This window comes from Triplophysa dalaica, chromosome 9 (assembly GCF_015846415.1).
Source record: "Triplophysa dalaica isolate WHDGS20190420 chromosome 9, ASM1584641v1, whole genome shotgun sequence".
NCBI lineage: Eukaryota > Metazoa > Chordata > Actinopteri > Cypriniformes > Nemacheilidae > Triplophysa > Triplophysa dalaica.
Genome location: NC_079550.1, coordinates 2,639,594 through 2,653,199, shown reverse-complemented (window position 1 = coordinate 2,653,199; position 13,606 = coordinate 2,639,594). Strand labels below are relative to the sequence as shown.

The following is a 13,606-nucleotide window of genomic DNA, read 5'->3' as shown; positions in this document are numbered from 1 at the left end:
TAATTTCATGGTGATTTAACCTGTTAAGTGAGCCCTTTTTGAGCCTACACATGAAAATGCATATTGGAACTAAAATGGCGGTAACTCATGAATTCTTTGGAATAAAGAGTTACGGTTTGTCTCGTTTGAAAAAAGGAATGTTGCTGTTTATTGCTAAAAAAATCACACCCACAAAAAAATTAAAGGTATGTTGTTAGGGTTATTATAAAAAAATAATTTAAAAAGTTTGTTTTTCTTTGATTAAAAAATACATTACAAAAATATAGGATAACAAAAAAATATAGGATAACAAAAAATCTAAGCACACTGATTATGAAAAAGAATCGATTACTCTCCCAACATAAATTATTTTAAAAAACACCAAATAACTCCTTTCCAATTATATATATTTTGTCATGATTCGATTAGAAATTACATGCACAATATTGACCCAATCTTGGGTGTCCCGTATACGAAACGGGTGAAAGTTAACAGGCTAAAAGTACTCACCACAGGTGAGTCGCCAAGTCTAGAGTAGAGCAGGTAGCTGTGCAGATCTCCGTGCTTCATGTAGGGAAGTATTACCACAGGAGATGGGTATCCTTCACTCTCCACTGTCTGCAGACACACACCTACCACACACAGTAACAGTATGTGGCCCACCAGTTATGATCAAAAATAAATGTGAGAATGTCAAACATCAAATAAACATGTCATAATCCCATAATTCCAAAAACCTGAAGTGTTGATTTAATGTCCAATTTATTGATATCCAATTTTCCATGACTGGTAACCAGAAAATATTTGATTGCATTGATTTGGTTCTCACCCAGAAGTCTCATGACGTTCTGATGGTCAAATTCTTTCATGCACGCTGCCTCTCTCAGAAAGTCCTCCATTTCAGTGCGTGTACAGATAGCAACTGATCGAAACACAGCGAGAAAAAGAGGTCACGCTGATGAGAATGAGTCCATGTAATTTTCAGTGGTGATGTCGCTGACTTACTTTTCATGGTCTTCACAGCCACTTTCAGGACTGAATCTTCCTGAGTTAGTAATCCCTCCATAACAGAGCCAAACTCACCTATGCACAAACACGCATTTACAACCAATTGTGACCTAGTCTGTGAAAACCAGGCTAAAGTCTCAAAATCGAATTTCACTATGATTTCAATCTTTTACAAGGCTTAACTCGTGCAATATGAAATATATCAAGGTTATAATTCTCAGAGGGTTCTTCATATTATGTAGAATCATTTTATTCAAAATACACTAAATTCCAAAAAAATATTTAACTAGGTTTTCACAGGCAGGGTCACAATTGTGAGAAAAGTCAAAACAGGAAGTTTGCATGTGAAGAAGGCAGCAGTTTTCTAATCCTCACCTTCTCCCAGTGTTTTTCCCAGCATTAGTTTATGTCTGTCCACCATCACATCCTGAAGCTTTTGTTTGAGTTCATCGCTGATCCCCAGAGTGTTTACTGAGAATAAGATGAGCAATCTAGAGATTAGCATCATGTTCATAGCCTTTATGAGAGCATTTTCAGTAAAGAAATGTCCATCCATCCATCCATTTCTACCAGTTATCCGGGGCCGGGTCGCGGGGGCAGCAGTCTAAGCAGGGATGCCCAGACTTCCCTCTCCCTAGACACTTCCTCCAGCTATTCCGGGGGTACACCGAGGCGTTCCCAGGCCAGCCGGGAGACATAGTCCCTCCAGCGTGTCCTAGGTCTTCCCCGGGGTCTTCTCCCGGTGGGACATGCCCGGAACACCTTACCGGGAAGGCGTCCAGGGGGCATCCGGAAAAGATGCCCGAGCCACCTCAGCTGGCCCCTCTCGATGTGGAGGAGCAGCGGATCTACTCTGAGCTCCTCCCGAGTGACCGAGCTTCTCACCCAATCTCTAAGGGATCGCCCGGCCACCCTGCGGAGAAAGCTCATTTCGGCCGCCTGTATCCGGGATCTTGTCCTTTCGGTCATGACCCACAGCTCATGACCATAGGTGAGAGTAGGAACGTAGATTGACCGGTAAATCGAGAGCTTCGCTTTGCTGCTCAGCTCCTTCTTCACCACGACAGACCGGTACAGCGACTGCATTACTGCAGAAGCTGCATCGATCCGTCTGTCAATCTCCTGCTCCATCCTTCCCTCACTCGTGAACAAGACCCCCAGATACTTGAACTCCTCCACTTGAGGCAGGAACTCTCCACCTACCTGAAGTGAGCAAGCCACCCTTTTCCGGCAGAGAACCATGGCCTCAGATTTGGAGGTGCTGATTCTCATCCCAGCCGCTTCACACTCGGCTGCAAACCGTCCCAGTGCATGCTGAAGGTCCTGGTCTGATGGGGCCAGCACGATGACATCATCTGCAAAGAGCAGAGATGCAATCGTGTGGTCACCAAACCCGACGCCCTCCGGCCCCTGGCTGCGCCTAGAAATTCTGTCCATAAAAATTATGAACAGAACCGGCGACAAAGGGCAGCCCTGCCGGAGTCCAACATGCACCGGAAACAAGTCTGACTTACTGCCGGCAATGCGAACCAAGCTCCTGCTCCGGTCGTACAGGGACCGGATGGCCCTTAGCAAAGGGTCCCGAATCCCATACTCCCGGAGCACCCTCCACAAGATGCTGCGAGGGACAGAGTCGAATGCCTTCTCCAAATCCACAAAACACATGTGGATTGGTTGGGCAAACTCCCATGAACCCTCCAGCACCCTGAAGAGGGTATAGAGCTGGTCCAGTGTTCCACGACCGGGACGGAAAACACACTGTTCCTCCTGAATCCGAGGTTCTACTATCGGCCGGATTCTCCTCTCCAGTACCCTGGCATAGACTTTCCCGGGGAGGCTGAGAAGTGTGATCCCCGGTAGTTGGAGCACACCCTCCGGTCCCCCTTCTTAAAAAGAGGGACCACCACCCCGGTCTGCCAGTCCAAGGGCACTGTCCCCAACCGCCATGCGATGCTGTAGAGGCGTGTCAGCCAAGACAGCCCCACAACATCCAGAGACTTGAGGTACTCAGGACGGATCTCATCCACCCCCGGTGCCCTGCCACCGAGGAGTTTCTTGACTACCTCGGTGACTTCATCCCGGGTGATGGGCGAGTCCGCCTCTGAGCCCTCGGCCTCTGCTTCCTCAATGGAAGACGTGACGGCGGGATTGAGGAGATCCTCGAAGTATTCCTTCCACCGCCCGATGATATCCCCGGTTGAGGTCAACAGCTGCCCCCCTCCACTGTAAACAGCGTTATTGGGGCATTGCTTCCCCCTCCTGAGGCGTCGGACGGTTTGCCAGAATCTCTTCGAGGCCGACCGATAGTCTTTCTCCATGGCCTCGCCGAACTCCTCCCAGGCCTGAGTTTTTGCCTCCCCAACCACCCGGGCTGCAGTCCGCTTGGCCTGTCGGTACCTGTCAGCTGCCTCGGGAGTCCCACAAGCCAGCCAGGCCCGATAGGACTCCTTCTTCAGCTTGACGGCATGCCTTACTTCCGGTGTCCACCACCGGGTTCGGGGATTGCCGCCTCGACAGGCACCGGAGACCTTACGGCCACAGCTCCGAGTGGCTGCGTTGACAATGGAGGTGGAGAACATGGTCCACTCCGACTCAATATCTCCAGACTCCCTCGGGATCTGGTCGAAGCTCTGCCGGAGGTGGAAGTTGAAGATCTCTCTGACAGGCGATTCGGCCAAACGTTCCCAACAGACCCTCACAGTACGTTTGGGTCTGCCGAGTCTGTCCAGCTTCCTCCCCCGCCATCGGATCCAACTCACCACCAGGTGGTGATCGGTTGACAGCTCCGCCCCTCTCTTCACCCGAGTGTCCAAGACATACGGCCGTAGGTAAGATGAAACAATAACAAAGTCGATCATTGACCTCCGGCCAAGGGTGTCCTGGTGCCATGTGCACTGATGGACACCCTTATGCTTGAACATGGTGTTCGTTATGGCCAAACTGTAACTAGCACAGAAGTCCAATAACAGAACACCACTCGGGTTCAGATCAGGGGGGCCGTTCCTCCCAATCACGCCCCTCCAGGTGTCACTGTCGCTGCCCACGTGGGCGTTGAAGTCACCCAGCAGAACGACGGAGTCCCCAGTCGGGGCGTTTTCCAGCACCCCTCCCAGAGACTCCAAGAAGGCCGGGTACTCTACACTTCCATTTGGCCCATAGGCACAAACGACAGTGAGAGACCTATCCCCGACCCGGAGGCGCAGGGAAGCGACCCTCTCGTTCACCTGGGTAAACTCCAACACATGGCGGCTGAGCTGGGGAGCTATAAGCAAACCCACACCAGCCCGCCGCCTCTCACCCTTGGCAACTCCAGAGTGGTAAAGAGTCCATCCTCCCTCGAGGAGTGTGGTTCCAGAGCCCAAGCTGTGCGTAGAGGTGATCCCGACTATCTCTAGTCGGAATCTCTGAACCTCACGCACAAGCTCCGGCTCCTTCCCCGTCAGAGAGGTGACGTTCCATGTCCCTAGAGCTAGATTCCGCGTCCAGGGATCGGGTTGTCGAGGCCCCCGCCTTCGACTACCACCCGTTCCACTTTGCACCGGCCCCTTACGGTCCCTCCTGTAGGTGGTGAATCCAAGTAATGTAAGAGAAGAAATTTGTCGTTTAAAAAAAAGGCCCTGCCTTTCCAATGTCAGATATGATAGTCCAATATTATGAAAATATGTCCAAATCAGTCAAATTACACTCTGCATTTTACCTATCCAGAGAGTCACAAAATGTTAGAGTAATTACATTTCGGGCATGGGTTACCACGTCTGACAAATAAGTCAATTTCACTTCAACTTGCGTAGTCTGCATATAGGAAGGATCTGTCTGTCAGATTACCATTTAACTCAATTTCTCTCTTTTTTTCAGATTTTTCTTTCTTTCTAAAACAAACCAGTTTAAACTGCCCCTGTCAGACCTCAATGACCTGTTCTGTGGTGAAATGTGACGCCACACATTATTCTCAATCAAACATCAGCCAAGCAACCATATATGTTTTGCCATATAGATTTTCATTCAAATATCCTCCTAAATCAATTACTCTTAATCTATACTTTTTTACTTTTGCATTCTATTAAATGGTGCTTCCAAAGCAGTAAAAGATCCATTTCAGGAAAGTTGTATGATAGTGGTTTATATATTTTTAGGGCTTTAGTTTGTACACGCACTGTATATACGGTGTTTAAGAATCATCAAAACAACACTCTAACACTCTTATTCAGACAATCTTTTATTTAAGTGTATCAATTGAATTAGTATTGTTTATTTATTTTAGTTTACAGTTATGTTAATATCCACTTTTACCTATTATGACAAAGGCGCCCTCGCAAAGGTTTGCTTAGAGCCCCCAGATGCCTATGAACGGCACTGTAAGTAAGTAAGTAAGTAATTTTAATTTATAAAGCACATTTACACACAGCGCAAGCTGACCAAAGTGCTGTACAATCAGTGACCAGAAAAGCACAGTTAGAATAAAAACACATAGCACCAATAATCACAATTGTATGAAACATAAAAATAAAAATAATAAAAAGCACGCAACACAGAAAACACAGATAACAAACAGGAGTGCCAAAACTTAAGGAGCAAAAAAGGCCAGGGAATAAAAATGAGTTTTTAACTTAGATTTGAATGCAACAATGGAGGTGGCAGATCTAATGTCCTGGGGGAGCTGGTTTCACAAACGCGGAGCAGCGACTGCAAAAGCTCTATCACCCTTCTGTTTAAGCCGTGAGCGCGGCGCAAACAGGAGCCCTTTATTTGACGATCGTAATGACCTTTGTACTGAATTTAAACTGGTTTAAATTGACATTTTCTAGGTTAATTTAACAGAACAGTTGGCTTTGTTCACATGTGATTAAACAACCAAGCATTATTAGCGTGCGCAAATAAAATGTATAGCTGAAAAATACTCCTTTAAATGAATTTGCCAAGAACCAGAAACCTTGAGGAACATTAACACAATGCAGAGTGGAAAACCTTGTAAAAAGGTGCTCTGGGTTGTTTGAAAAGTGTTACTAATCTGGTTACAGCTACGTGTACAAGCAAGACAAATGTTTCTGTGAACTCAGAGCAGATGTAACTGGAATTTTTTTCAACTCACATGTGGCTTCAGTTGTGCGTCGGCTGTATGTGCGACGAGCTCGATATCGAACAACCAGTTCACCACTTTCCATCATGGGTTCAAATGCCTCACTGTACACACAAATATACATAATTACACACACATTTATACTGTTTTGTATTTCTGTGCATTCGTTAATCACTGCTTAAACATTATTATACCTCACAATCAGAGACATTTTGAGGACTTTAATGCTCTAGAATGAGAATGTGTTTGGATAAAGGGCCCTATCGTACACCCATCGCCAGGAGTGAAGCATGTGTATTTTGCTAGTTTCAGTCTGACGCAGACATCGTTTTCATGTCCTGGCGTTGTTTAAATAGCAAATGCATTTGCACCCAATTGTGTGCCCATGGACATGCTGGTCTGAAAACGAGGTGTGTTCAGGCATATTGTTGGCGTATTGCTATTTTGAGGCAACTGAAAAAGAATGCGTCACTGACAAACTGAAATCTTGTCCAAAGTCAATGGCGCAATGTGTTTTTGGTTATTTAAATATGCGCCTTTATGTGGTTGCACAGCGCTCGTACATTCTGCTTATTACACACAGAGGGAGATGCAGCAGCACACAAACATGCCAAATATTAAAAATAAATGGACTACAATGTAAAAGATTACTACTGTGTACATAAAAGATCAAAAAGGAGGCCACGGAAGTTTGTATTCACGCGATAGGAGCTTGTATTTTTTAAGCCACAAAATTAAACGGATCTGGTTCACACATGATATGATTTTGGTGGCAGTGTGAACGTAGTCTAACATATGAGAGGTGACAACATTATCCAGGGGAACTCTTTATACGGATATGGTTTGAAACAAGGCTCTTCAGTTGTTATGCAGACAACTCTGCTTTTTATCTTTGATATTTAAGTCTATCTTTTGCAAATGCAACCTACAGTTTTAAGAGTGATTTTTCATAGCATTAGAAATAACCACAACAATTTCAATCCTCCCTTCTGTGGGTAAATACGTTTGTCAACCATAAACATTGACAGTGTGAACGTGGCCTTAGAGCCAAGCCTTCATACCCACCCAAAACGCGTCTCCTTTCGCCTTAGCTTTGTCACATACACAGCCAAGAGCACAGCTAGAGCAATAGCGGCGGCAATGGCCATCACCACGTACCACCAATGCCAGGAGAAAGCAGTAGAACTGGAAAGGTCTTTATACAGAGAGAAGAGAAAAATTACAAAGTACATTTATTCACGTTGATTTCAAAGATTACAAGGGGACACATGTTTTCAGGAAAAAAAATATATGATGCATTAGATATTTGGGCTGAAATGTAATCTAGGCATGTTCTCATAAAATTTCTCCCAGTATTGTAGCTCTCAGATTGGTGACAAATAAGAATCAACTAACCTCTTGACACATTATTAAACTTGATGGATAAGAAGCAACACAAAATGTGTGTCTTTCTGTGTTTTGATTTGTACAGCTGGTCATTGGTTGAAATAGCTTATAAAAAGGCTAACCATAGTGCAAATGTCCTTGTTTACAAATGGGTTACTGCAGATAATGTCCTCTCCTCTTTTCTTTTAAGTACGTAGCATAATAAACAAGGAAAATACAAGGAAAATACCATTTCAACATTTTGAAGGTCATTTTTCCTTTATTTGTGGGAACGAAATGACATAACTATATTTTGTGTTTTACTGACTCACCTCTTGAGTGAAGTGGCGTTTCTGGAAAAAAAAAAAACAGGAAAGAGAGTATTAGGATGCTTGAGTAGTTTAGATGTGTTTACTGTCTATAATCAACTGTACTCTGTTGGCTCACCTGCGGGAATGAGCGTGATGGTTTGAAGGGGCGTCCAGGGTCCCTGCCCCACAGTGGTGTATGCACATACTCTGAAGGAAATGTTTGATAGGGGGGCTGAGAGATTTACAAACAGTTCATTGTTCAAACCCGTGTCTACTACAACCTGAAAATACAAGTATGCAGTCTGGTTAGGCACAAACAGCAACATTGTTTAGAATGAAATTTAGGTTATTCAAAAAACATGTACATTATGCCTGGATGTGCCATACTAGAAACTACACTAGACATAATAAACAATTCAAGATGTTAAAGGGACCCATGATGACATGTTTGTGTTAACCTGTTCCATATTGGGTGAGATGTACTCCATCATATAACCCTGCAGTTGGCCATTCATTTTTCCAGAAGGTTCAGACCATCTCAATTGAACCTCTGTTCCATTCACCACAGCTGTCACATTCTCTGGAGTTGAATCTGGTACTACAACAAAACAACATGGAATAACATTCCACTTTAAACAGGGTGACTTTAAATAATTTAACCAAAAATGTAATTTGGCAAAAAACTCAATCACTCAATGCATTTTCTTGTCTCATTAAGTAGTGATGTACTTTTTGCACAGGCATCAACATGAAACACACCCACATGAAAAATAAATTACTATATTATTGTTGCTTTAGTAAATCGAAGTAACTATGCTAGTGAAAATATTGTTAAAAAGTACTTAAATTTAAGTAGATCTACAAAAAAAAAGAAAATGTACAGGTAAGTAAAATGCTGATTTATTTTTCCATAGTTGAACATTATACCCTATTTGTATTGATTATTCCCCTTTACGGTTCAAAAACATTGTAGTATAGAGATTTTTATATAGTTTCTGAGTGAATACTATAGTTTACAGATTTTTTTCATGTGGGTAAATATATTATTAATGCAGTGTTCCAGACGCATTAAGCAACCAGTTTTCCAACCAATTTTTTACAAGACCAGCACATTTGGAATGTCTTCTAGTTGTTATATCATGTCAAAAGATGAGTAGAACGCAAGCCAGCAAAATCCAGGTTGTTATTGACAAGTTTACACACACAACGTGAATGCATCATAAAAAGTCATGGTTTCCAGTGACAGATTTTTTAAGCCTGAGGATGAACGATTTGATATATCAGACGTTTAAAGGTCTCATGAAATGGCCTTGTTTATTGTTTTATACTGTTGTATGAGGTCTAGTTACGACTTTAGTGTGATTTTTACGTTCAAAAACATAAAAATCAAGAAGAAAAAGGCTATTTTCTACACTGGCCAGTTCTTCAAACGATCTGTTTTAATGGCCGTGACGCATTGAAGACTTTATTAATTTTAAACTATCCACAAATTCAGTGTCGACCTGTGCCTATTTCACGAAGTATCTTCGGAGAAATGCTACGAACAAACGCTCCTTCTTTTCCCACATGAGCTGGAACGTCTTTAAAAATAAACTTTAACCCCGCATTCGGAATAATATCGGAATCCGAAGGAAAGTTATGCAGCGACTGTATTCTTCCACAACCGGGGATGGCACAATAGTAAGCTATCTTTAACGGCATGTTTGTTTATTGCTTGCTCACTCTATCTTGTTCCGCACCACTGGTTCCGTCATGCGGGCTAGAGAAGTAGTCGTTGATATTTTTCTGAGGAGGTGGTGTTCAAACGATCAATGTCGTCATAGATAGGTGCATTCCAAAACCTGCCGTTCGCTGGGGGTGGTGTCAATAACAGATGTAATCTCAATAACAAGGGCGTTTTCAGTTCTGACACTTACATGATGTTTGCTTGAATACAATTCCTTCTTATATAACAAAAGCTTGGGTTAAAATTGTGATTTTTACTTCAGGCCTCTTTTAAAACAAAACTTACCGAGGAGGAAACCCTCTGGAAGCCCTTAATTTATCCGTGGATTACTTGAGACAGCGCTGGATCATGTCAAATCCATTCACAGCAAACACTAATTAATGAATGCTAAGATAGTAAGCAGGCGAAATAGTTATGAAATTTTGCACACAGATAGAGGACAGTCTCAACATTACCCACATCATTTACTCACCCTCTTTTCATTTTATACCTGTTTCTTTCTTCTACAAAAAACTAAAGCAGATATTTTGAAGATGGTTGGTAACTGGCACCTATTCATTTGCATTGGTTTTGTATACATATGATAGACGTAGATGTGTGTCGCCGCTCTTAGGTAACCAGCTTTCTTCAAAATATCTTCTTTTGCCCTCTGCAGAGGGAATAAAATCAAACACGTTCGAAATGACAAAGGGGGAGAGTAAATGATTAAATGATTATTATTTTTGTGTGAACAATTATTTTAAGTCCTTTAAGCTATCATTTTAATTAGCTTCAAGGTTTCTTTAAAAAAAAAACTCTGCATCAGAAATGTCTACATATGTTTCCCTTTGTGTCCTTGTTGGGGTTGACCCCCAATTGCTATATTTCTATGTATTTCTATTATTATTTGGGACCAAGTGGCGTAGAAACCTATTATGTACATGTATTCTTGTGCTGCCAAGTCTATGACAGCCCATAAAACTGTACATGGGAAAATTGTGAAATTTGGTACACACATAGAAGAGAGTCTGAACTTTTTATATACCTATAACCTATAACCTTTGAACCATACATCCTAGAAATAAAAATTTCCCTCTGAATCCTTGGCTCATGACGAATCAGTTGCACTATATCACGTCATTTATTGTCTTTTTTTGGCATTTAGAATTAAAAAAAAAAAATTGGGGTGTGCAGCATTGTTACTCATTGGGCAGCTTGAGAGCCTCCTGTGGCTCGTCAAGCTTTAATTCATGGCTCGCATGGCAGTAAAGCATATGGTGAAAGGATCACACAGTCAAAATAAATATTTCATTAAAAAACATTAAAAAAAATAAGTGAGACAACAACCCATTAGAAAATTCAGTGTCTGCTCTATAACAAATAATTTTAATAAAAATACCAAAAACAGCGGTATTACAATATGGAAATAAAGACTAGATAAATATATACTTTCCCATTACTTCCATTAAAGTTACACTGACTGACTGCGGAGCTGCGGTTTTTGGCACTCTTTCCAGCTCATAACACTTGCCATTAGCTACTGTTACTTACAACATTTCATGCTAGTTAGCTTGTGTTATAGACTACAAATGGATCGATTTCTTATCAAACAATGTTGTGCACCAAGTGGACAGCAACAAAGCAATGTGAAGCTGACAAAAGAGAGAACTAAAGACTCCGAGCATGCAACAACCGCAAAACAACAGGAAGATGACAGTAGGAATCAGCACCTTCTAAAAAGAGAAAGGTACGAGTTATACAAGATGAGGATAGAATATTTCAGGAAAAGTGGACAAATTAATTATTATTTGTTCTCCATGGATTGAACCCTTCTGTTTACTATGCAAACAAACCCACTCTGGTTTCAAGCGCAGTAATTTGGAGCACTGTTTCCAAAGAACGCATCCAAATTTCATTAAAAGTTACCTGCGTGGAAGTGAAATAAAGAAAATAAAAATAGAACAGCTTTCTTCCTCTCTTTCTGGACAACAAAGGCTGAACGTTTAACTGTGACTTCTTTGAGATTGCGTTGATTTTGGCTCGGGGAAAAAACATTCTCAGAGTTGTGAAAGATTGTTTTTTGGCTTCAGCAGAATTTTTTTGCAGAGTTTGACAACAAAGATTTCTGCTATTGTAAACCAAATTAAAGGATTGCAATTATAAGATTCCACCATGATGAGGCTGATTGAAAACATCGGCAAAGATGTGAGTGACCAACTCCGTGCAGATGTGTCAGCAGCACCGTGTTTTAGCATCGCAGTGGATGAGAGCACCGATATGACAGTTGTGTCTCAGTTGTGTGTTTGGATAAGGTTTCCTAAAGAAAAGTATTTCGGAGAAGAAATGCTTTGCTTACTTCCACACGTAGGCCTAATAAGAGGTGAGGACATTCTGAATGCACTTCTGGCATTTTTTGATGAACAAAAATCTCAGTTGGTCAGGGCTAGTAAGTGTGTGCACAGATGGAGCACCTATCATGTGAGGTAAGGAGAAGGGGCTTGTTGGGCTTATGAAAAAATGTGCAGAAATGCCCAAATTTATCAGTTTCCATTGTATCATACATCAGCAGTCAATGGTATCAAAACTGAGAAATAGTACATTTCCAAATATGATGAAAAACAGTTGTTTGTGTGGTAAACTTCATTGTCTAAAGACCGCTGAACCACAGACAGTTCCGACAGTTAATTGAACTACAAAACAGAATATGGTGATTTTCGGTGAAGTGAGCTGGTTATCTCACGGAAAAGTTCTTGATCGTTTCTGAACCTCCTCCATGAGATTTGCACTTTCCTGGACAGCAAAGGAAAACAGGAGCCAGAGCTTGAAGACCCATGCTGGATTATACAGCTGGCCTTTCTGACTGACCTCACCTGTCAACTGAACACTCTCAACCTGCAATTTAAAGAAAGAGATAATCTTCCAATGCAGTCAGAGAATTTCAGAACAAAATAACTGCACTGTACATACCAAACATAGAGTTCATTCATTTCCCCGAACTCAGAGCTGTCACCGCAAATGACCCATCTCTGCTGCAGCACTTCAGCCACAGAGAGATTGTAAATGTTTTGGAAGACCTAAAGGGGGATTTGAATCCAGATTCAAGGATGTGAATGAACACAAAGAGATTTTTAACCTTATTGTAGACCCCTTCCATGTGGATGTGTCATCTCTCACTCCAACTATCACTCTGATCTGCCCTACACAGCATGCTGCTGTAGAAAGTGAAATTGTAGAACAACAGACAAAAAACATTCTCAAAGTTGAACTAGGAGCAGGTGTTTAACACTTCTGGAATTTGCCGTTTGAAGAAGATTTTTCCACTTTGAAGCCACTTGTTCAAAAAAAACATGTCCTTCCTTTTGAGCAGATGCACTTGTGATTCAACATTCTCAACCATGAACACTATAAATAGGAATGCTGGTTACTTCCGTAACCAGGGTTCTATGAATAGTGAAGGCCTCCAGAGACGGTAGAACACAGTGGAAGAATCGCGTCTCGCGCATAAATCAAGAATCTTGTATTTATTCAGTAACACGTGACCTTGACCGATGATGCGTCAGAAGCAATATAAACCCCCGACTACGTCACGGTTGGTCTCCTTGTTATTCTCAATCCGAGTTAAAAGAGACTATGGTGGTCTTCCACTATTCATAGAACCATGGTTACGGGAGTAACCAGCGTTCTATTTCATAGTTCCAGACTGCCAGAGACGGTAGGACATAGTGGAAGACAAATATAACCAAGTCACGAGGATGCCGCAGTATGGAAGTCAACAGGCAAGACTGCCGAGCCAATATAAGGGACAGAAGTCACATTGTACTCCTAGCAATGGTGGGACACGTTCCCACTGCCTCTGGGGGGGGCGATGATGGGTGCGTATAGGGCGAGATGTTGGTCTGACCCAAGGTCCAGTGTGCCTCTGATAGTGACAATGGCCCAGGTCTAGAATCTCGGTGAGGAGGCCTGTATATCTGCTCCTGTCTCACTGTTGTAGCGCAGCCTGGCGAATGGTCCTCCGATGCACAGGCAGAACAGGGTACCTCACAGTATGTCCTATATGCTGTGTTCTGGACTCCGCCACACAAGCCCTTCTTCCAAGGGCTTCCTGAGCAGCTGAGCCAAAGACCTGGCCTAGCCGACGGAGACGTTTGCGACATGCCT

At 42.6% G+C, this 13,606-nt stretch overlaps 1 protein-coding gene across 4 annotated transcripts in view; it reads right to left on the bottom strand.

Annotated features, from left to right (window-relative positions):
• LOC130428323 (tyrosine-protein kinase receptor UFO) overlaps positions 1-13,606 on the bottom strand; it is a 114,960-nt gene that overhangs the window by 43,919 nt on the left and 57,435 nt on the right. For all 4 annotated transcript variants that reach the window (XM_056756244.1, XM_056756243.1, XM_056756245.1 and 1 more), the window contains 9 exons: positions 8,199-8,338; positions 7,877-8,021; positions 7,762-7,782; positions 7,130-7,259; positions 6,077-6,168; positions 1,363-1,458; positions 985-1,062; positions 809-901; positions 490-611 (listed from right to left, as the gene is read on the bottom strand). In XM_056756244.1, the coding sequence (XP_056612222.1) occupies positions 490-611; positions 809-901; positions 985-1,062; positions 1,363-1,458; positions 6,077-6,168; positions 7,130-7,259; positions 7,762-7,782; positions 7,877-8,021; positions 8,199-8,338 (917 nt within the window). The remainder of the gene's footprint in view (positions 1-489; positions 612-808; positions 902-984; positions 1,063-1,362; positions 1,459-6,076; positions 6,169-7,129; positions 7,260-7,761; positions 7,783-7,876; positions 8,022-8,198; positions 8,339-13,606) is intronic.